Source organism: Dendrobates tinctorius, unplaced genomic scaffold (genome assembly GCF_039654945.1).
Source record: "Dendrobates tinctorius isolate UK_male_01 unplaced genomic scaffold, ASM3965494v1 ptg000223l, whole genome shotgun sequence".
Taxonomy (NCBI): Eukaryota; Metazoa; Chordata; class Amphibia; order Anura; family Dendrobatidae; genus Dendrobates; species Dendrobates tinctorius.
In genome coordinates, this window is record NW_027361890.1 from 17,982,493 (window position 1) to 18,004,052 (window position 21,560).

The 21,560-nt window shown below is 44.0% G+C and overlaps 1 protein-coding gene across 7 annotated transcripts in view; it reads right to left on the bottom strand.

The window, feature by feature from the left end:
• The window catches only part of CHD6 (chromodomain helicase DNA binding protein 6), a 275,948-nt gene that overhangs the window by 223,929 nt on the left and 30,459 nt on the right, over window positions 1-21,560 (bottom strand). For 6 of the 7 annotated variants that reach the window (XM_073555368.1, XM_073555370.1, XM_073555373.1 and 3 more), the window contains exons 2-3: window positions 15,653-15,702; window positions 1,581-2,062 (exon numbers count right to left, since the gene is read on the bottom strand). In XM_073555368.1, the coding sequence (XP_073411469.1) occupies window positions 1,581-2,062; window positions 15,653-15,685 (515 nt within the window). In that variant the 5' untranslated portion in view covers window positions 15,686-15,702. The remainder of the gene's footprint in view (window positions 1-1,580; window positions 2,063-15,652; window positions 15,703-21,560) is intronic. The other variant, XM_073555372.1, reaches the window with a different exon arrangement.

Consider the following 21,560-nt stretch of genomic DNA (forward strand, 5'->3'; position numbering starts at 1 on the left):
ACAATAAATTGCTAAGTGTTTAACCCACATTGAAGAGCACAAGTAAAATCATGGCCTTGCAAATTTGTTTTTACAGTATACATTGTGATAAAAAAATCTTATCCCTTTTCAATTGCACAGTTTTGCAATAAGCTTCTAGGTTCCTTGTGGTTCTCCGTACTCAGACATAGTTTTGTACATGCAAGTCATGTAATTTCCTGCCTTACGGTTAAGAGTTATGACAATCTATAATATAAAGAGTCAAGACATATGGTCAGTGTCTAGACACAGATACTCGCCATGCAATCTCACATCAGATTTCCTCCTGGTATATATATTCCAATGAAGGTAATGGAGGAAAAAGTTTCCATAAAGTAACTTATGGCCAAAAGCCACTACTTAGGGGTCTGGGTGAACTCTAAATATATTATTATCAAAGCATGAACTTATACACCTATCAGCCATAATATTAAAACTGATGAAAACAGGTGCAATTGAAACATGACAATTGTAAAATATATTTATAGTAGGCAGCAAGTGAACAGTTGGTTCTCGAATTGATGTGGGAAAAAAAAAAAAAAAGACCTGGCGTAAGAGTCTGAGCGACTCTAAAATAGCAGGTCTTGTGAGCTATTCCCAGTTGTGAACTACCAAAAGTGCTCTGAGAAAAGACTGCCAATGAACCAACAACAGAGTTCTAGTGATCAAAGGCTAATGCAACAGAACAGCTCCTGTAGCACAAATTGCTGAAAAAGCTAACACTGGAAATGACAGAAAGGTGTCAAAACACAAAGTGGTCGATTCATCAAAGCTTTTACACCAGATTTTTTTTTTAAATAGATCTTTTTAACGTAATGTGAAGCCGTGCAAAAAGGGTGCAACTTTTGGTGTCGCCAGTATCAAGCAGCACCACAAAAACTGGCAGCACTGAGGATGGGCAGGGGTGGGACAAGTGTCATGACAGCTGCCCTTCAAATTCAGCAAATGTGCCAGCATTTTTTATGACAAAAGTGCTACTTCGGTGGAGGCACTAACCCACAACTTACAGGACTACAAACACCTGGGTACTAGGTGCCACCAGATATATTTGGCCACTGAATTACTTTCACCCCGTTCTTCTTCAGAAATGCAACTGATGTGTATTATTGATCAATGTCATTTTGGAAAAGTGCACATCTACCAAGGGCATGGAGTGTTGGTAGCAGCTTCTCCATCTTGAATGTATGATACCATCAACCAAACATTGCTCCCAGACACCAGCAACAATCATGTAAACCCACATAAGGGCACTGCCACCACCATGTTTTATTGTATGCATCATGCTTTTTCTAGAAGCCTACAATGAAACATGGTGGTGGCATGTTGAAAAAAATAAAAGTTTTCTTAACTACAGTCAAACCACAAATGTTAAGGAACATCATCTCCAAAAATTTTAGAAACCATGGCTACATTTTCTCTGGAGGTAAACAGAAGTGTGTAACCCAAGCACCAAGCAATTTGTAAATCATTCTGCCATTACATATTCAGTATAATTACAATAGTTAATAAGAAAATGTCACACACTCTAAGCTTAGAAAACATTAGTTAAGTAATAAGCCCACCTTGTTTTCTTAGATTTGGGTTTAGCAACAGTTTCTGAATTTGCTTTCTTCTCTTTCGGAGGTTTTGGCTCCTTTGGCTTCCTAGGTTTTTTCGGTTCCTTGGGGTTATTGGGTTGCTTGGGTTCCTTGGCCTCTTTAACTTTCTTAGTTTCTTTGACTTTTTCTTTCTTGGGTTCCTTCTTTTTCTTTGGTTTAGTCTCCTTTTCCTCCCCCTGCTCCTTTTTTTTCCGTTTTTTCTTCACACCTGTCCCACCCCCTCCACTGTCCTCCATCCCATGCAGATTAGTCACTGAACTGAATTCACAGGTCTCCTCTTCAGGGTATAGTTCATTCTCTGAAAGGAGTCGAGGTGGGGTGTCCAAAAGAGTCACAGGGTGGAAATCTTCAAGGCTAGATTCAGAAAATGGGGCAAGTACCTGGCGCTCACAGGATATTGAGGCACTGGACATTGGTGAATAGCTAAGTGCTTTCAGGTTTGGTAGCTGATGAAAAGGAGAGAAACAGAACAAATTAAAAAGGGAATTGGTCACCAGATAATGGCCTAATGTTTCAACCAAGTTTTTATGTCTAATGTTTAAAAATAAAAACCTTCAGTGATATTTTTTTAATTTTTCATATTTACTATCTTTATTAAACAAATCTGACTCTGGCCACTGAGACTAAAATTAAGAGGATATATTATTTTCTGTAGAAATCACTTTCAGCAGTCATTTCAGGCAGGATAGCATTGATCGATAACACCTCTATATGTACACTATAAACAATACATGACACAGGATCTGCCAAACGCAATAGCTGATGGTCACAGCTCACCTTCTCATCCCTGCACAATGACCTCTGTACAGATCACAGAGCATGCCTAGAATAATCTTCTGAAAAAGTTAATGAGTCAGATCCTGTATTGCAGAAATAGGCAGGAACACCAAAATCACCAACCAGGAGTGCCAAATCAGCATATATACAAAGCATCCAATAAAATACCAAAGAAAAAGAAAAATTCCAACCAGAAATGCAACTTCAGAATAAGAAATTATGACAATCTTTATTAAATAACATAAAAACATGACACCATTAAAACAATTAAGTACATACAGAAAGCAGTGCATTACTACTCCTTCCCAGTCTAAAAATAAGACCAGGGGAATGTCTGCACCATGCCTCAATAAAGTGAACCCCAACCATGGTCCGGCCCTAATGGACCATGCAAATGTTATATATTTGAGCTAATAGAAGAATAAATTACATTTTAGATCAGCAGATAAGATCAAATGCACAATCCAAAAGAAAAAAAAAAAAATTTGGCATCAAACCCAAAATGTTTACAGGTACCTGGACAAAAAGAAAGATGCAGCGATTAGACGTTTTCTGTATCCACCAGCTTTGTACACGTAGTTTCTCATCCTTGCATCTTCCTCCCCTCTCCATACCAGTACCACAAGTACCGGCTGCCTTTTAGGTGTGATGCCACATTATTTTATTCACTTGTACCAGGGCTGTGGAGTCGGTAAGCCAAACCTGCGACTCCGACTCCGACTCCTCAATTTCCCTTACACCGACTCCGACTCCACGACTCCGACTCCCACACATATTGCTTATATTTAAGTGAAAAATTTATTGTAGTACAATGTGAACCTCAGACATTTAATCATTTTTATGATCCAATAATCAAGATGTTTAGATAGAACAGAATATATATTGGTGTACTACCCGGTTTTCATTCTTTTTGGTACAGATACGATATGGATAGACAGATATGGATAAATGGATATATAGATAGAGCAGATTTCTAATCTGCTTTTGCTATTGAAAACATTATCTATGAGCTCAAAAACCTTTCAGGTGATGCAGTTTTTTAAAAAGATGATCAGCTTTTGCAGCTGAAAAACGTATCCTCAAAAAACACAGGAAAAACGCTGTGTGTGAATGTAGCCTTAGATCAGGAATATAACAGCCATTTATAGGACATTTCATAACTTTCCCAAACTCCAATGAAAAAATATTCAGCACATCCTGCATTGAATTACTGTACCCAATTTATTATATATTTTAGGAGTCGGAGTCGGTCCATTTTATACCAACTCCAACTCCACCAAAATGAGCACCGACTCCGACTCCACGACTCCGACTCCACAGCCCTGACTTGTACATTTACTCTTATCCAGTTATTTCAAATTTATTCTCTTTTGGGCTCAAATATGTGACATTTGCAGGTTCCAGTTGGCTTTGGTCCTGGCCCAGTAAACCCTAATCTGAGGTATAGTACAGAGATCTCACTAGTCTGCTAATTAGGTTGGGGACGGAGTAGTAATACATTATTTTGTGTATGCTTTTAATGCTACCATGTTCTGCCAATGCATTTTTTGTGGCATTTAATAAAGATTACTATAATTTATCTTCTTCTTTAGTTTGTCAATGAGTGGGACCCTGACTATTGTGGTGTATAGTGCATTTAGTTGCAGTAAAACATCTTTGTAAATTCTGTTAACAGAAACTAAGCCACATTGTCTGCCCCATAATCATGTACAGAAAATAATTAAAAAAAAAAAAAATCTATAAATTAGGAAAAAATAGGAATATGCTTTACTGTTTATATTAAAATATAATATAGGGAATACATTTCCCTTAAATGATGGAAGGAGAATATTAGAGAATATTGCATAAGGGACTTTATATAGCAACCAAATCTTGCTAAAATTACTGGCTAGCTTAATTAAAACATTGCTGTTCAGATTTTCCAGCAATATCAAACAACATGCACAATCAACATATATCAACTAACTCCCTGTACCAAGAGAATAACGATTAAAAAACCCCTATACATAGGTGTAGGTTTCCCATTCCCTTCGAAAACTCTGAACAAACAGAAACTTGGATTATCAAACCTAATGCTTCGCCATGTGACTGCTGAAAGCAATTTACTACGCATGATTATGCAGGACAACACACAAAGAGTGGGCAAGTTTGGGTATTTCCATATACCCATTTACAGGAACAGTTGAAGGGACCTAGATGAACAAGAGCAGATAGTGGATTAGCAGCACTCTGGGACTTTATACAAGCACATATTACACGAGTCTTTGGTATGAATGGCCATCCATGTAATATTTCCCCAGTAATACAGCATGCTCTAATCACAGCATGCAGTTCTTGTTGTAACCATGATGGACTTCAATAAGGCTGTGTGCACACGGTGCGGATTTAATTGCGGTTCCGCAGCGTTCTTTTCCACGCGGAATTGCATCAAATCCGCAGTGTATTGCACAACCAATGATAGTCTATGGGAAACGCAGACTTGATGTGCACATGCTGCGGAAAAATCCACACAGAAACGTAGCGTTTTATTTTCTGCAGCATGTCACTTCTTTTCTGCAGAACTGCAGCGTTTCTGCACCCATAGACTCCCATTGTGTCAGGCAAATCCGCAGCAAAACCGCAGATCTAAAAAAGATCTGCTGATTTGCTGCGGATTTGGTGCAGTTTTGGGTGTCAAAAACCGCAGGAATGGGAAGTGATGTCACAGGAGGAGTGGAGTGTAGAGAAAATGGAGTCGCACCGTCGCATGGGGATCGATGTGAGGCGTATGGTTGACTTGGTAAGTATGGTCTGTGCGCGTCAGACTGTGCGTCAGACTGTGTGCTTGTAGTGACTGATTGTAGTCGTTCGTCGGATGGGACAACTGTCCCATCGTCAGGCGAATGACCACAATGGCTTAAAAACCGAAACACATTACATACACATAACCAACATACTCACCACATACGAAGCCCTCATTCGATCAACTGTAAATAAAAAAAAAAAAAAAAAACCCTGGTCTGCTGTAATCCATTCTAGAGTGTCCCACCATGTCCTCCGGTGACATACTGCAAGAGCTAAATCGCTCCTGCAGTGATCGCTGCTCGCCCGGTAGTTTCTCGCGGTTCAATGAACTCCGGGATCTCACTTTACGGTACTTGACCTGCGTGACTTGCTTTAAAGTGAGAGTCCAATAAACTCCGGTAAACTTTCACGCATGCGTAGTCACACTGCAGGAGCTTTCTCCTGTCAGTGTGATTTGGAAGCCGTGGAGAGCAGTCACATCTCCTAATGTGACTGTTCTCCACTATAGATCGTCGTGGGACACTCGATTTTGATTGATTGGACTACGTCGGAACAGGTGGTATATTGGTGGTTTGCTATTTTATTTTTGTTACAGGTGATCGAGGTGTATTCGTAAGTAAGGTAAAATTCAGATCATTAAAAAAAAAAATTTCTGTGTCGTTTTTTTTTTTTTTCACTATAGGAACAATGGATTGGCGTCTTATTGACGCCTCTCCATTATTAACCTGGCTTAATGTCACCTGTCAATCAAATGTGACATTAACCCCATATTACCCCATCTCCCACCGCTACACGGGAATGGGAAGAGAGGATAAGCGCCAGATTGGGCACATCTTAGAGATGCGCCATTTCTGGGGCGGCTGCGGGCTGATATTTGTAGCCGGGGGGGGGACGGGACAATATCCATGGCCCCTTCCTCGGCTATGAATATCAGCCTGCAGCTGTCTGCATAGCCTTTTCTGGCTAAAAAATATAGGGGGACCCCACGTCATTTTTTTCTTTTTTTTTTTTTTTTTTTTGGGGGGGGGGGTTCCCCTATTTTAATAACCAGAAAAGGCTATGCAGACAGCTGCAGGCTGATATTCATAGCCTGGGAAGCTTAACCCCTTCCCAGGCTACAAAAAAATCAGCCCACAGTCGCTGGCTTTCCCTCTCTGGATTTGAAAATTGGGCGGGAGCCCACTACATTTTTCTCAAGTCCAGAGAAAGCCAGTGACTGGGGTCCGATTCTTATAGCCTGTGAAGGGTTTAAGCTTCCCAGGCTATGAATGTCAGCCCGCAGCTGTCTGCATAGCCTTTTCTGGCTATTAAAATAGGGGGACCCCCTCCCCCCCAAAAAAATGACGTGGGGTCCCCCTATATTTTTTAGCCTGAAAAGGCTATGCAGACAGGTGCGCGCTGATATTCATAGCCGAGGAAGGGGCCATGGATATGTCATCTGTGGTTGGAAGAGGAGCCCGGAGACCACCTGCACTAGGAACTGCATTCTTTGAAAAAATAAATAAATATGGAAAACCCCTTTAAATCAAGCCGGATAAGAAGTGAAGAGAATCATATGACTATACCCCTCACGTGACACGCAGAACCTGTCGCTCATGACCTCAAGCCCAGATATTCAACATATTAGCACTTCCTTTCTACCGCAGAAAATTAGCCCCAGGCGGAGAACAAGTTTTGTCAAAAACAGGATCAACTGATCCGTCAGGGACTCGCTAGAATGGGGAAAAGGGGGACAAATAGAATAATTCCTCTTTAAGAGGAGTACAGCTAGTTAGAATCAGGGTGTGGGTCAACCGGGTGACAGGGGTAACAATTGCTACCCATCTTTCCTGGACTCCTACGTGGTAAATATCTCTCCTTGTCTGTCATAAAAAGGACAGGTCAAGACAGGCGCTGGTGCTCATTCCCTCCGCTGAACTGTGAGCAGAGAAGAATACTAAATATTGGGCTTCCAGAGACGGCTTTGTGTAGTTCATCGATGAAACAACTCTGCATTATATTCAGAAACCCCAAATGAAAGTGGAAACAATTGAAAATGATGCTCAGTATTGTGTGTGGCCTACACGTGCCTGTATGACCTCACTACAACGCCTGGCCCTCAAAAGAAATCCCACCCCACACCATTACTGACCCAATGCCAAAACGGTCATGCTGAAGGATGTCGCAGGCAGCAGGTTCACATTCAGCACATGTGACAGAGTCTGGAGACGCCATAGAGAACGATCTGCTGCCAGCAACATCCTTCAGCATGACCGGTTTGGCCTGAGGTAGCCTGACTGCCATTAGGTACCGAGAGGATATCCTCAGACCCCTTGTGAGACCATATGCTTGTGCAGTCGGCCCTGGTCCTAATGCAGGACAATGCCAGACCTCATGTGGTTGAAGGCATTGAAGCTATGGACTGGCCCGCCCGTTCCCCAGACCTGAATACAACTGAGCACATCTGGGACATCATGTCTCGCTCCATCCACCAATGTCATGTTGCACCACAGACTGTCCGGTAGTTGACGGATGCTTTAGTCCAGGTCTGGGAGGAGATCCCTCAGGAGACCATCCGCCGCCTCATCAGGAGCATGACCAGGCATTGTAGGGAGGTCATACAGGCAAGTGGAGGCCACACACATTACTGACCATCATTTTTACTTTTTTCAACTTTCATTTTTGATGTCTCTCCAAATCCAGGCCTCCATTGGTTCAAAAATTTTATTTCCATTGATGATTTTTGTGTGATTATGTTGTCAGTACATTCAACCTTGTACCGAACAAAGTATTCAATGAGAATATTTCATTCATTTACATCTAGGATGTGCTATTTGACTGTTCACTTTATTTTTTTGAGCAGTGTATATATAACATAGAGATGTGTGTGTGTGTGTGTGTGTGTGTGTGTGTGTGTGTGTGTGTGTGTGTGTGTGTGTGTGTGTGTGTGTATATATATATATATATATATATATATATATATATATATATATATATATATATATATATATTTTTTTTTTTTTTTAAATTATACTTGTGTATGATAACCAAATAAATATGAAGATGTTAATTACATATTGTTATCCATTGAAGATAAGGGACATGCCAGCTATCTGGGACCTGGCCGATGAAGCATACAAAGATAAATATGCAAGGGATATTTGTTGGCGCAGAATCTGCCGGGAGCTTTATCCTGATTTTGATGGGTACACCGGTGCCCTGCAGCAGAAAATTAGTAATTGCTTTCTTATGGTCTTTAAACATAACTACTATTCATTTTAAAACGTATTGCAAGGATCATAATGTGTTGTGATTTTTTATTTTAGATAAAGATCTTAAGCAACGTTGGAGGTCGGTACGAGACCGATTTAAAAAAATACAAAACAATATTGGGAAGAGTGGTTCATCACCGGCCAAAATCCACTTTAGTCTCTATGACTTGAGTTTTTTGATAACCAGCAGAACTTTGAGGAGGTGATTTGTTAGATATAATGTGAATGTCGTAATGATGACACAAAATTGAATTAATACTGAAGACTTGTTTTTTTGGTTTTATCACAGCACTGAAGGAAACATTTCGGCTCCTGAAGATGCCAGCCAAGAGCCAGCAGGATCCGCTGATTCCATGGATGGGTCTTCATTGTGTGGCCCTGACTCTCCATCTACTTCTGTTGTAGCGTCGGCTGCGTCATCTTCAGGGACTGCATCTTCTTCTGTGCCCCAAAACACTCCCACCCCAAACACTGAAAGAGCTGCCAATCCGGTGGCATTCACTGAGCCACAGCCCAAAAAAAAAAAAGAATTAGACTTACCTGTAATTCGGTTTCTAGGAACCTTCCACGACAGCCACCTTGGAGGTTGTCTCCCCGCCCTAATAGGGGACAGGAACACAAAGAGGTTAAATAACCCTCCCCTTCCTGCTACCTCAGTGTTTTTTCTGACATACTAGCATGAATAGTTACCGCCAGTAGAGCAGGAATCATCAGGCAAGCATATCATATAGGGAAGGAAATTAGTGCTGTCGTGGAAGGTTCCTAGAAACCGAATTACCGGTAAGTCTAATTCTATTTTCTCTAGTCACCTTCCACAACAGCCACCTTGGAGTCATGCAAACGTTAATTTTTCTAGGGAGGGACTACGGCTTGCAAGACGCGTCTGCCGAATGTCAGATCCCTATTGAAATCCAGTCTATAGTGTCTAGTAAAGGTGTGCACAGAGGACCAGGTGGCAGCTCTGCATATCTGCTCCGAAGACGTATTTCCCCTTGCTGCCCAGGACGTAGCGACTGATCGAGTGGAGTGGGCTGTTAACGACTCAGGAGGAGAGAGATGTCTTGAGGAATATGCCAGGGAGATGGACTGCTTGATCCAGCCCGCTATCGTGTTCTTTGTCGTTTTCTTCCCTTTGTTTCTTCCTGAATACTGGAGGAACAGGTTCTGATCGATTCTCCAATCCCTGGTTGCCTCGAGGTAGCGGAGAACTACCCTGCGAATGTCCAGGGTATGAAACCTTCCCTCCTTCGGATTAGAAGGATTTGGGCAAAATGAGGGCAACACGATATCCTGGCTTCTATGAAAGTCTGACACCACTTTGGGCAGAAAGGAGGGGTCTAGACGTAGTACTATACTGTCTGAATTAAGTAGGAGGTAAGGTTCCTGTACTGATAGGGCCTGTAGCTTCCCCACCCGTTTAGCCGATGTGATTGCCACCAGAAACACTGTTTTGAGTGTAAGAATCTTTAATGAGATTTCTGACAGGGGCTCAAACGGGGCCTGTGTCAGGCTGTCGAGTACTAAATTAAGATCCCAGGGGGGAACCCGATTAGGGAGTGAAGGGCGAATCCTGCCTGCCGCTACCATGAATCGCTTGACCCAGCGGTGTCTGGCTAGGTCTTGGTCAAAAAAAGAACTAAGGGTAGATACCTGTACTTTCAACATACTTCGAGTAAGCCCTAGATCTAACCCTTTCTGCAGGAAGTCTAGTATTTGGGCAATATTTGGATGGGAGGGGTCAGGGAGGGAGGCACCAGGAGCAAAATTTTTCCCACATTTTGCCATAAATTGCATTCGTCACCAGCTTTCTACTTTTTTGAAGTGTCCAAATTACCTCATCCGACAACCCTTTAGCCCTCAGAATATTGGCTTCAATAACCAAGCTGCTAGACGTAGCCTGGTCGGGTTCAGGTGTAGTAAGGGACCCTGAAACAGGAGGACAGTCCTTAGGGGGTAGAAGCAAGGGACCTTCTTGGACCATGTCCAACAGAGCGCTGTACCAGCTCCGCCCTGGCCACATGGGAGCCACTAGGATCGTTGTAACTCCGTCTGCTCTTATCTTTTGTAACGTTCTTGCCAGCATCAGGATTGGGGGAAAAGCGTAGGCCAGTCTGAAGACCCATGGATGGGCAAATGCATCCATCCCCTGGGCTCCGTACGTGGGACTGAGGGAGAAATAAGTCGCTGCTTTTGTATTCTGCGCATTCGCGAACAGGTCGACTTCTGAGTCTCCCCATCTTGAGGCTAGGGTCTGGAAGACCTCCTGGTTCTGACACCATTCTCCTGGATGGACGACCTTCCTGCTCAAGAAGTCTGCTTTGATGTTTTCCGACCCCTTCAGGTGTACTGCGGAAATGGATAACAGGTGCTTCTCTGCCCAGAGGAAGATTCTTTTTGCTACCTTCTTTAGACTGGCGTACTTTGTGCCCCCTTGGTGTCTGAGATATGCCACCGTGGTCACGTTGTCGGAGTATATCCGAACATGATGGTTCTTGACCAGGGCTGATGCAGCTTTCAGTGGCTCTTCCACCGCCGTCAACTCCCTTAGGTTTGAAGATCCGGATCTTATGTTCTGGGGCCACTGCCCCTGAAAGTATGAATCCTCGACCACAGCCCCCCAGCCCCTCAGGCTGGCATCGGTACATAGTACTTTTAGAGGAAGTTGATCCCAACTTACTCCTCGTCTCAGGTTTTGGTAACTCAGCCACCACCAAAGAGCCGCTTTTACATGTCCTGGAAGCAGAACTTTTTTTGATAGGTTGTTCGGATACTTCCTCGCGTTCATCAGGACATATGATTGGAGGACTCGTGTATGAGCTTGTGCCCAGGATACCGCCTGAATGCACGCCGTCAGGGAACCCAGTATGGACATGGCGTCCCTCAACGTTGGCGCCCTTTGGTCTCTGAACCTGATTATTTTTTGCCGAAGGTCTTTTTGCCGATCTTCGGGGAGAAAGGAGGTTCTTTTCTCCGAATCCAAGAGGATTCCCAGGAATTTCCTCCTCGGGGAAGGATAGAGGGCCGACTTCTGGAGATTCGGTATCCACCCTAGGCCTTTGAGTACCTGTAGGGTTCTTGATACGTCCTGGTTCAGCCGGGTTACCGATGGTGCGACGATCAGCAGATCGTCTAGATACGGCACAATGCATATCCCCTGAAGCCGGATAGAGATAACTGCTTCCCTCATGATCTTCGAGAATACCCTTGGTGCTGGGGATACCCCAAACGGCAGGGCATTGAACTGGAGGTGGCTGATTCCTCGGTCGTGGGAGACCGCGAACCTCAGAAACTTACGGTGATCTGGATGAATGGGAACGTGGTAATACGCGTCCCTTAGATCTATCGTAGCCATTTTCCAGTTTTGCCCAATGAGCGGGATCGCTGACTTCACAGATTCCATCTTGAACCTTCGGTACTTGATGAAGTGGTTCAGGGGCTTTAGGTTTATTATGAGCCTGTGTTTTGTTGAGGGTTTTTTTTTTTATCAGGAACAGGCGAGAATAATGTCCCCTGCCCTCCTCTTGCGGAGGTACATATGAGAACACTTCTTCCCGTAGGAGTTCTTCTATCTGACGTAACAATATTTTCTGCAGACTTGGGGACTGTGCCGGGGTAATTCTTAGGGCGTTTGGGGGGGGGGGGGGGGGGTGCTCGAACTCCAGCTTCAGCCCATATTGTATAGTGTGCAGGACCCACTGGTTCGAGGTCGTGGCCTGCCATTGGGCGAGAAACTGTGTGAGTCGACCCCCTATCCGGGAGTCACTGCTTCTCCGGGGGCTGCTGCTGTTGCGGCACAAGGATGTTTCTTCCTCTCCCCCTTTCGGGTAGCTCCATCGGCCCGTCTTGCCCTTTCCCCTGAATGGCCTCTGGGAGGTCTGCTCTCTTGAGGGACGAAAAAAACCGCCTTTTGGTGGATTTCTGTTCTGGCAGTGATTTATTCTTGTCTGAGGCCTTCTCCAGGATATCATCTAGGACCAGCCCAAACACGTGGTGTCCCTGGAAGGGGATAGCACACAGTTTCGTCTTGGAGGTGATATCACCTCCCCACGACTTCAGCCACAAGGCTCTCCTGGCCGAGTTTGAAAGGACAAGGGACCTTGCTGCCACCCGTACCGTTTCTCCTGAGGCATCAGCCAAATACCCTGATGCCTTATGGAGGATTGATAGGGAGTCTAGGATTTCCTCTCTTGGAGTGCCCCCCGATAGGTGGTCTACCAACGTGCGTAGCCAGAAAAACAAAGATCTGGCCACGCAGGTGGATGCAATATTTGCTTTCAGCAGGTTCGTAGAGGCCTCCCAGGACTTTTTAAGATGGCTCTCTATTTTGCAATCCAATGGATCCTTCAATTGGGAAGCATCCTCAAAGGGTAAGGACGTCTTCTTAGTGACCCTAGATACTTGGACGTCTATTTTAGGGATCTCCCAAACAGAACTATCACCCTCTAGGGGAAAACGTTTTTTCAGCTCAGAGGGCACAGTAAGTGCATTCTCAGGGGGTGGACCACTCCTGAGCTATTAAATTCTTTATAACCTCATGAACTGTGAAACCCTTACTACCTCTGGGTTTCAACCCTCCAAACATCTCATCCTGGACTGAGAGCTTGATCTCCTCCTCCTCTAATCCCATGGATACTAACGCCTCCATATCCTCCGAGGAGAAATAATATTTTTTTGCATCATGACTGGAGGTGGACGTGGAGCCCTCATTTTCCCAAATATCCTCCGATCCGGAGGAACGGACCTCTCCCGAGTCTGAGTCAGACTCCACGGGTGCCCTTTTTCTCTTTTTTGAGGCAGGGCCCTGGGCCTCGGGGGTCTGGGCTGCTATGGAGGTCTGAACCTCCTGCCTAATGAGTCTTTATGCTGTCAAACAGGGAGGGTTGTTCGGTACGCAGGATATTTTGCGTACAGGGCTGGCATAACTTCTTTCTGCAGTCAGAAGGAAAGCTGGCACCACAAATACCACACTTGCGGGGGTTTTTAGGGGCAGAGGCCTTGTCTTCCTGCAAGAAGAAGAGAAGGCTTACTCAGACCAGTGCCGTCATATTTTGACAGACAAGGGACCTGGCCCTGCTACTCACTGTAGGAGGGGGAATGCTGGGCTCCGCAGATGCTGCAGCTGAGGGCTTCTCACCATCCATGTCCGTACACACCACAGACACACTGCGCTTACCTGGAGCTGCTGCACCCTTTTTAAGGGTGTTGCTGGCGTTCGTTCTCTGGTGCTCCTCCCTCCTCCTCTGTCCCTGGGGAGGACGCTGGTCGACCCCCGCTGCTGTTGGAGCCATTTCCCGGGTCCCCTGGGTGCCGGCGCGCGTTTCCCCATTGTAGGACACCGGAAGCCGCAAACCGGAAGTGCGCGTCACCGCTACTTCCGGTCTACTGCCCACCCCCTCTGGCGCGCGCGGCTTCCCCATGCAGCGCTGGAAGGACGCCGGGGAGCTGTGCAGGACCCCGGCAGGCACCATACCGCCCCGCTTTACCCCGGAGGACGCGGGAGGGGCGGTCATGTCCAGAGTCACACCAGTGGTGGAGACGGGAGCAGCGCATGGAGGAGGAGGAGAACCCCCAGACCTCGGCTGCCCAGCTTTTGGTAAGGATCTAGGGCTCCGCTAGCTGGCCACGGCAGCCCCTTGTGACCTCTTCATGCCCCGATAGGGGACAGGAAAAACACTGAGGTAGCAGGAAGGGGAGGGTTATATAACCTCTTTGTGTTCCTGTCCCCTATTAGGGCGGGGAGACAACCTCCAAGGTGGCTGTCGTGGAAGGTGACTAGAGAAAAGCAAACCCCCCAAAAAAATGGATGAGACAACTAAAAGGGTAAATGACACCATCGATCTCATCAACAAATCTTCAAGGGAAGATTACTTGGATTTATTTGGTGCCAGTATATCCAACAAGGCTCAGTTAATATCACCGGAAAGGCACACAAAGTTCATGACAAGTGTGCATGCTCTACTATCGGCATTCGAAGACCCTGCATCAATCGCAACATTATCGGATATTGTCATGGGGGTCACACAGAGTGTGCGGGCAAAGTTTGCTATGAGGCTTTCCAAAAATGAGGTTGGACTAGGAAATGACATCACATTTTTTTTTTACTTTTTTGAATTTTCTTCTCTTTATTTTGGCTTTTCAAAAATGCAGACAAATCTGCATGAAAACGCAAAACGCAAAACAGCAAAAAAACCGCATAAAAAAACGCATCAAGTCAGCGTAGGAAACTGCAGCAAAAACTGCATTAAAAAAACGCATAAAAAATGCATAGAACCGCGCAAAAAACGCACTAAAACTGCACCTGCGGTTTCTGCCAGGAGATGCAGTTTTTGTGCAGAAAATTCTGCACACAAATCTGCACCGTGTGCACATAGCCTAAAGATGGCCTTGCCCAAATGTAACAATTTTTGCATCACAATCAATGAGGAGAGATGCCGCTTTGAATCAGGAAATGTTAACTAGAGGACCCTGAAAGATGAAGTCCAAGAGTGCAACCTGCATCTATTTATGGCACAATCAGGGGAACATCCCAGAAGGCCACTTGAACACGTTCAGTATTTGGTCAGTATTTCACATCAGTATTTGTAAGCCAAAACCAGAAGCTGGTGATAAATACAGAAGTGGTGCCGTGTTTCTATTGGACTTTTCCTCTGATTGCTCCACTCTTGGTTTTGGCTTACAAATACTGATGAAACACTGACCAAATACTGACCATGTCAACGTGGCCTTAAAGTAAATAATGGAAATGACTCATTCAGCCATATTTGCTAATCCCCACACATACACTTTCAGGGTAACAGGCTATCCTCTTCACCTCAAAGATGACCCTCCTATCTTTATTCACCGATCCTTTTCACACACAGGATGGAACTACTTCGCCATTCACTGGCCGTAGTGCTGACTTGCCACCACCAGTGACTGGCTGCAGCAATCATGTCAGGACAATAGTGCAAAAGGAAGTAAAGAAAATACAAGACCAGGCAGTTTTGTAACATAAATAATGTGATATAGATATACATCTCCTTTTATTTTTAAGCCTATTTTGAGCCTTTAAAAAATAAATAAATAAATAAATAGTAAACATTGTTAAAATAATTAACTACGTTCTGCGTCTTACTTCTCACTGATCAAGATTCCAGGCTAGCTATCAATTCCTCACCCACAACATCTGAATATGTATTTATAATAAACAATTAATATGCAATCATAGAAAAGATGATTACCAACCTGTTGCTCTGGTTTCTGTATTTTCATGATCATAAATTAAGGTTTCACATCTACAATACAAACAAGACTGAGGTTTTAATATTTAAACCAACATCAGTAAATTTGTCTGATTTTAAAAAATGAGTAAATCAAATAAAAAAAAAAAAAATGATAACCGCTTGCTATTATGCTCCATGTGAATACATTCCCATATAGCAGTATAAATTAAATCAAACCTCTGACATTATACTAATTGGGCACCTAGTTGCATCCTATGATCATATAAAGGCCAAAAACACATGCTATATAGGGAGATTCCTTTTATAAAATTCAACCCTCATTAATTGGACGCATACTACAATGTCTGATCTGTCATGTAAGGGATGCACAAAGGCTAAGTTCACATTTGCGGATGGCCGAGCTGCGGAGGGCTCTGGACTTCCTCCGCGAAGCTCCCATCACTGCCGCACCTCCACCGGTCAGCTCCGCCTACGTGTGCATGTGGCCTATGTACCTATCTTTAACAATGGGTACGCAAGTCGTGTGGATGCGTCGTTTTGACGATGCGGCAACCTGCGTTGAACCCAAAACGTTGGAATTTCATGCGGTAGCCGCATCGTCAAAACGACGCATGCGGATGCATCCGCATACATCCGCACGACCTGCTTACCCAATGTTAAAGATAGGTACGAAAGGCCGCATGCAGACGTAGGCGGAGCTGAACGGAGGAGGTGCAGCAGTGGGCGGAGCTTCACGGAGGAAGTCCACATCCCTCCGCAGCTTGGCCATCCGCAAATGTGAGCCTAGCCTTAGACAGTCTAATCATGGCTGTTAAATGACCTCCGTCATTCAACGGGCACAGACTGACCCTAATTGTCATGTACACATACAATGGCATTGTTCTCGGCAGCAGATGTCCTTTTTAAGCAGGAAAACGTGCTGTCGAGAACTATGATTTCTCAGCAGGCTTAAAACTGACCCTCCCCCCTGCCATGTACAAAAGTTGTGGTCTTTTTTCAACCTATGTAACAACTCTACAAAACAATGAGAGGAAAATTTCAGAAAGAAATTACGGCAACACACAGAAAGAGAGAAGAGCTGTGGACCACGGGTCCATACATTAATAAAAGTCCTTATAGAAGTTCCATTAGCAAGTTTTTCAAATATGAGGACACCCAATATGATCCTTTTTGTGCTCACATGAATCACAAAACACCCCTCAGAAAAAGTTAGTACTGATCACCAGGGTCTTGATGAACGCCACAGCATCCATTCCCCATAAAGCATCCTTGCATAAAAAGTACACTGTGAGGGTATGTGCACACCGTAAGCGTTTTTTTCGCGATTTTACCAAATAAAACGCTTAAACACTTAAAAGAAGCATCCTATTCAATTTAATTTATTCCGCACTTTTTGTGCATATTCGCGGAAAAAAAACGCAGCATGCTCATTAATTTCCCGGAATATTCTGCATTTCTAGCTATTTTCTATGAGTCTGAGGATGCTCCGGAAAAGAACCGCATAAAAAACGCGCTTTTTCTGGGAAGGAGTCCGGTTTTCATGCAGAAGTTTTCTGCATACATGTGCACCTAGCCGAACGCATACGTTTTCTTTTTTGGTTGTCTCACTTTATAGGAAAGCACAGCCTGCTACACATTTCTATATAGTAAATCAATCAGTATGGCGACGCATACCTGCCGGAAGGAGACCAAAGGAATAAACTTTTGACCAAATCCAGTGAATTAGAATCTATGAGAACATTACAGGTGTGTGCACACGTAAGCGTTTTTTTTCACTTTTTTTAAGTGTTTTTACCGGCAAAAACACTTAAAAAACGCTTACAAGAAGCATCCCATTCATTTTAATGAATTCTGCACTTTTTGTGCATATTGATGCATTTTTTCTGCGAAAAAAATGCACCGCGGTAAAAAACACAGCATGCTCATTAATTTTGTGGAAAAATTCGCATTTCTAACTATTTTCTATGAGACTGGGGACGCTCTGGAAAAAAAACACGCGTTTTCTGGGAAGGAGTCCGGTTTTCAGTCAGGAATTTTCTGCATACGTGGGTACATAGCCTAAAAAGGGCTGTCCAGGCTAAAAGTCAAAGTCTGTGACCCAAATTGCGAGTGTGCATCGCGCACTTTATAACAATACCCCTGTATTTCCAGTAGGATGGGTGGTCACGTGACCGCTTAAATGCATGAGGAAAACAAGGAAATCGTGACAGTGTGTACATTGCACATTGTCCAGATTCAGAAGTTAAATGGACTTACTTCAGACTTTTCCTTTCAGCCTGGACTATCCATTTACTTCTTCAGGAAAAGCTCCCAAGGTATACTGTAGGTTAAGTACAGTGTTTCCATGACAAAAATCACCTCTCTGCCTTCCCGAGCACTTTTATTTTGGATCATCCCACTACATCTGCAGAGCTTACATCAGTCTTCAAAATTAGAAGAGTTAACATTTGCTCCCAGAAGCAGTGCCATGGCAGTTCATATGCGCTGTCCAATATTACCGCTCATCTCCATTCTAGATGCTAAGCTAAATGTTTCAGAATGTGAGCTTCCTGCGTGCCAAAGTGTAGAACACGCCTCGCACCTCATTTACAATGTCTCCTCTGGTCAGCTCCGCCTCTGTCGGCATGCGTACCCTATCTTTAGCATTAGATACGCAGGCTGTGCCGATGTATGCAGATGCCTCCGCATGCGTCGCTTTGACGGTGCGACAACCGCACCAAAATGCAACATGCTGCGTTCGGCGCAGGTCGCCACACCGTGAAAACAACGCATGGGGAGGCATCTGCACAGCCTGTGTACCTAATGCTAAAGATAGGGTATGCAGGCCGCATGCCGACAGAGGCGGAGCTACCGGAGGAGGTGGGGGCATGGGCGGAGCTTCTCGGAGGAAATCCACATCTCCTCCATACGCTAGTGTGAAACCAGCCTTATACACTTCTCCTACCTTGTTGAACAATGGGGTATGGAACAAAGAAAAGGTTGCTTTGGTAAAGCTGGAAAAAAAGGATGCGGACTAAAAAAAAATCTTTTTAATAGTTTGGTGCAAATTAATGCAAGTAATAAGTGATGCACATTTACTCTAACCTGGCACTAAATTTAGCAAAATCACATGTGTCTTTGTTCCAAATTCATCACATTTTAAGATGGTCTAAATCTGTGACAGAATGGTGCGGTTAAAATAAATAAAAGGTACTGAACAACCCCTTCAACTAGTCACAGGCAAAGAATAAAAGCGTCAGTACTGTCCACTAAAGGTGCCATATTCAGGATTAACGTTACACCAAAAGGGCTATGTTTGCCAGAGCCATGAAGCCAAGGCTTTATTACAGCTGTATCACGCATTGGAGGGGCACCGTTGGGAAGTGAAAAAAAAAAAAAAACCTGTCCCAAACTACTTAGATCCACAGTCACCATTTACCTAGGCATCTAAGGGGTTCACACGGTTGATATAGGAGTAGTTTCCATGGTAGAAAAACTTCAATTGTCTACTGGTATATAGTACCAAAAATGTAACATCTACTGTTATACACATCACATCAGAGACCTTCATGGACATAGTCCTTGCACCATGATATAAAGGTGGTTTTCAGTGGTTTTCCTAATGATGTTTATAGAGAACAGAGTGGTTTATTACGGTACATCTTTTTTACTGGTTGTTTGGCTTTCTACTCCAGCAACCTGAGCCTTGTTGCAGGGAACAACTAAGTTCCCAGTATTCAGTTTTTTCAGCTGTACTTTATAAGTATTTTTCTATATACATGGTGTAACACGAATTCACAGAAATGTGTCTATACATTCCCATTTGCAATTACCAGTCATCTGTTTTTGCATTGGCGCACTCTCTCAATCCACGCCGCACAGGTTGGGGAACCCCAGTTATCCTGCCTCCATTCTTCGAGGTGTGTAATGCATAATTATGTGCCTGTCAGACTCTGCGGCAGCTACAGTCACAGCGTGTGGGTTGTGTTCTGGGCACATGCAACCACTGTAGGACGCCGAGGTGCAGGGAACCATAAGAAGAAGGAAAACAGATTTCTAAATATCAATGAACCAAAACTAGTGAAATACCAGGAAATACCAGCTAGCTGACCCTTATTTTTCTAGTAAGAGATTGATCTGCTACCTGGTGCAGCCTGATATGGGAGTAATGCTCACCAACGTATCTCTGTGTGACATTTGGGTGCAGAGGTACCTGTGACGTCACACAATGGAGAGCTGCGGCACTACATCTGCCATACAGACGCTGGCTTTCCTCCGCTTTCATTAAGCTCGGCATGTTCCCTATATGTCCCTGCTGTGTGTTAATGATCTCTATGGCCCAGAAACCAATAAGCAAACTTCAGCTCAGCTAAAGCAGCAGAGTCTCAGGAGGAAAGAAGCCATGTGGAGATGGAGGGGGTGAGAGCATCTCCGTCCTTCAACCACCATATCCCTTGCTAACAGGTCTGAACATTAATCTCCTCCTGGCACAGTCACCTCGCCAGACAGACTTTGCTTTCTGCTGCAATGTGCTCTAGAGCGGCTGCCAGGTTTGTAGAGTGGCAGCGCCGCTTCTTTTTTATGCTTGAGGATCTCGCAGGAACTTGGAGTATAAAAAAAACAAAACCAAGCAATATATATAGCAGGGGACGTGTTGTTACATGCTAGGCAAAAAGGATGGGGGATTGTGCAGCAAACTGAACCTTCTCTGCAATGAATCACTCCGCACAATACATCTGACTTTTGCTTCAAGGCCTAGCTTCCAAGCATCTGCCACATACGTCTGAAAGCGACACAGTTAGCCTATGTGCGCACGTTGCATATTCGCTTGCAGAAATTTCTGCAAGGTTTCTGCATCTCTTGGCAGAAAAACGCAATGGAAAATACTCGCTTTTTTATGCGTTTCTGTAAACCCATAGAGCTAAATAAAGACATATTATTTATTAAAAAAAAAAAAAAAAAAAAGAATTGTGATGTAATTTCCTTTTTCAACCTCTTCTTTTTCATTCTCCATTGAAGGCCATAATGTCATTACATACCATGTTCAAATATAATGTTTACACACACAAGACAAATATAAGTGAATATATATTATATACACTGTGTGCAGAATTATTAGGCAAGTTGTATTTGAGAGGATTCTTTTTATTATTGAACAACAACTATGTTCTCAATCAACCCAAAAGACTCATAGATATCAAAGCTTAGTATTTTTAGAAGTTGGAGTGGTTTTTTTTTTAGATTTGGCTATCTTAGGCCTCTTTCACACATCAGTTTTTTGCCTTCAGGCGCGATCCGGCTTTTTTTGGAAAAAACGGATCCGGCAAAATGCAATGCCGGATCCGTTTTTTCCCCATTGACTTGCATTAGCGCCGGATCGCGCCGGATGGCATTGCGTTTCATCCGTTTTTTGCCGGATCCGGCAACTTGTCTCATTCCGGCGTCTTGAAAAAACGTCTACTGTAACGTTTTTTGTCTCCGGCGGAAAAGCCGGAAGCGCCGGATTCGGCGCTTCCAGCTTTTTGCTACAATGAAAGTCTATGGGCGCCGGAATGCGCCGGATCCAGAAAAAGACGGATCCAGCAACCGGATCCGGTTTTTTTAAGTCTGCGCATGCTCAGATCCAATTGGCCAGCCGCCAGGAACAGAGACGGATCCAGCAAAAAAACGGATCCGTTTCTACAGTTCTCCAAAATTTATGCCGGATCCGTTTTTTCTAAAAAAAGCCGGATCCTGCCTGACGGCAAAAAACTGATGTGTGAAAGTAGCCTTAGGAGGATATCTGTTTGTGCAGATAACAATTACTGGGCAGATTTATTAGGCAACTTAATAAAAACCAAATATATACCATCTCACTTGTTTATTTTCACCAGGTCAACCAATACAACACAAAATGTAGAAATAAACATTTCTGACATTCAAAAACAAAA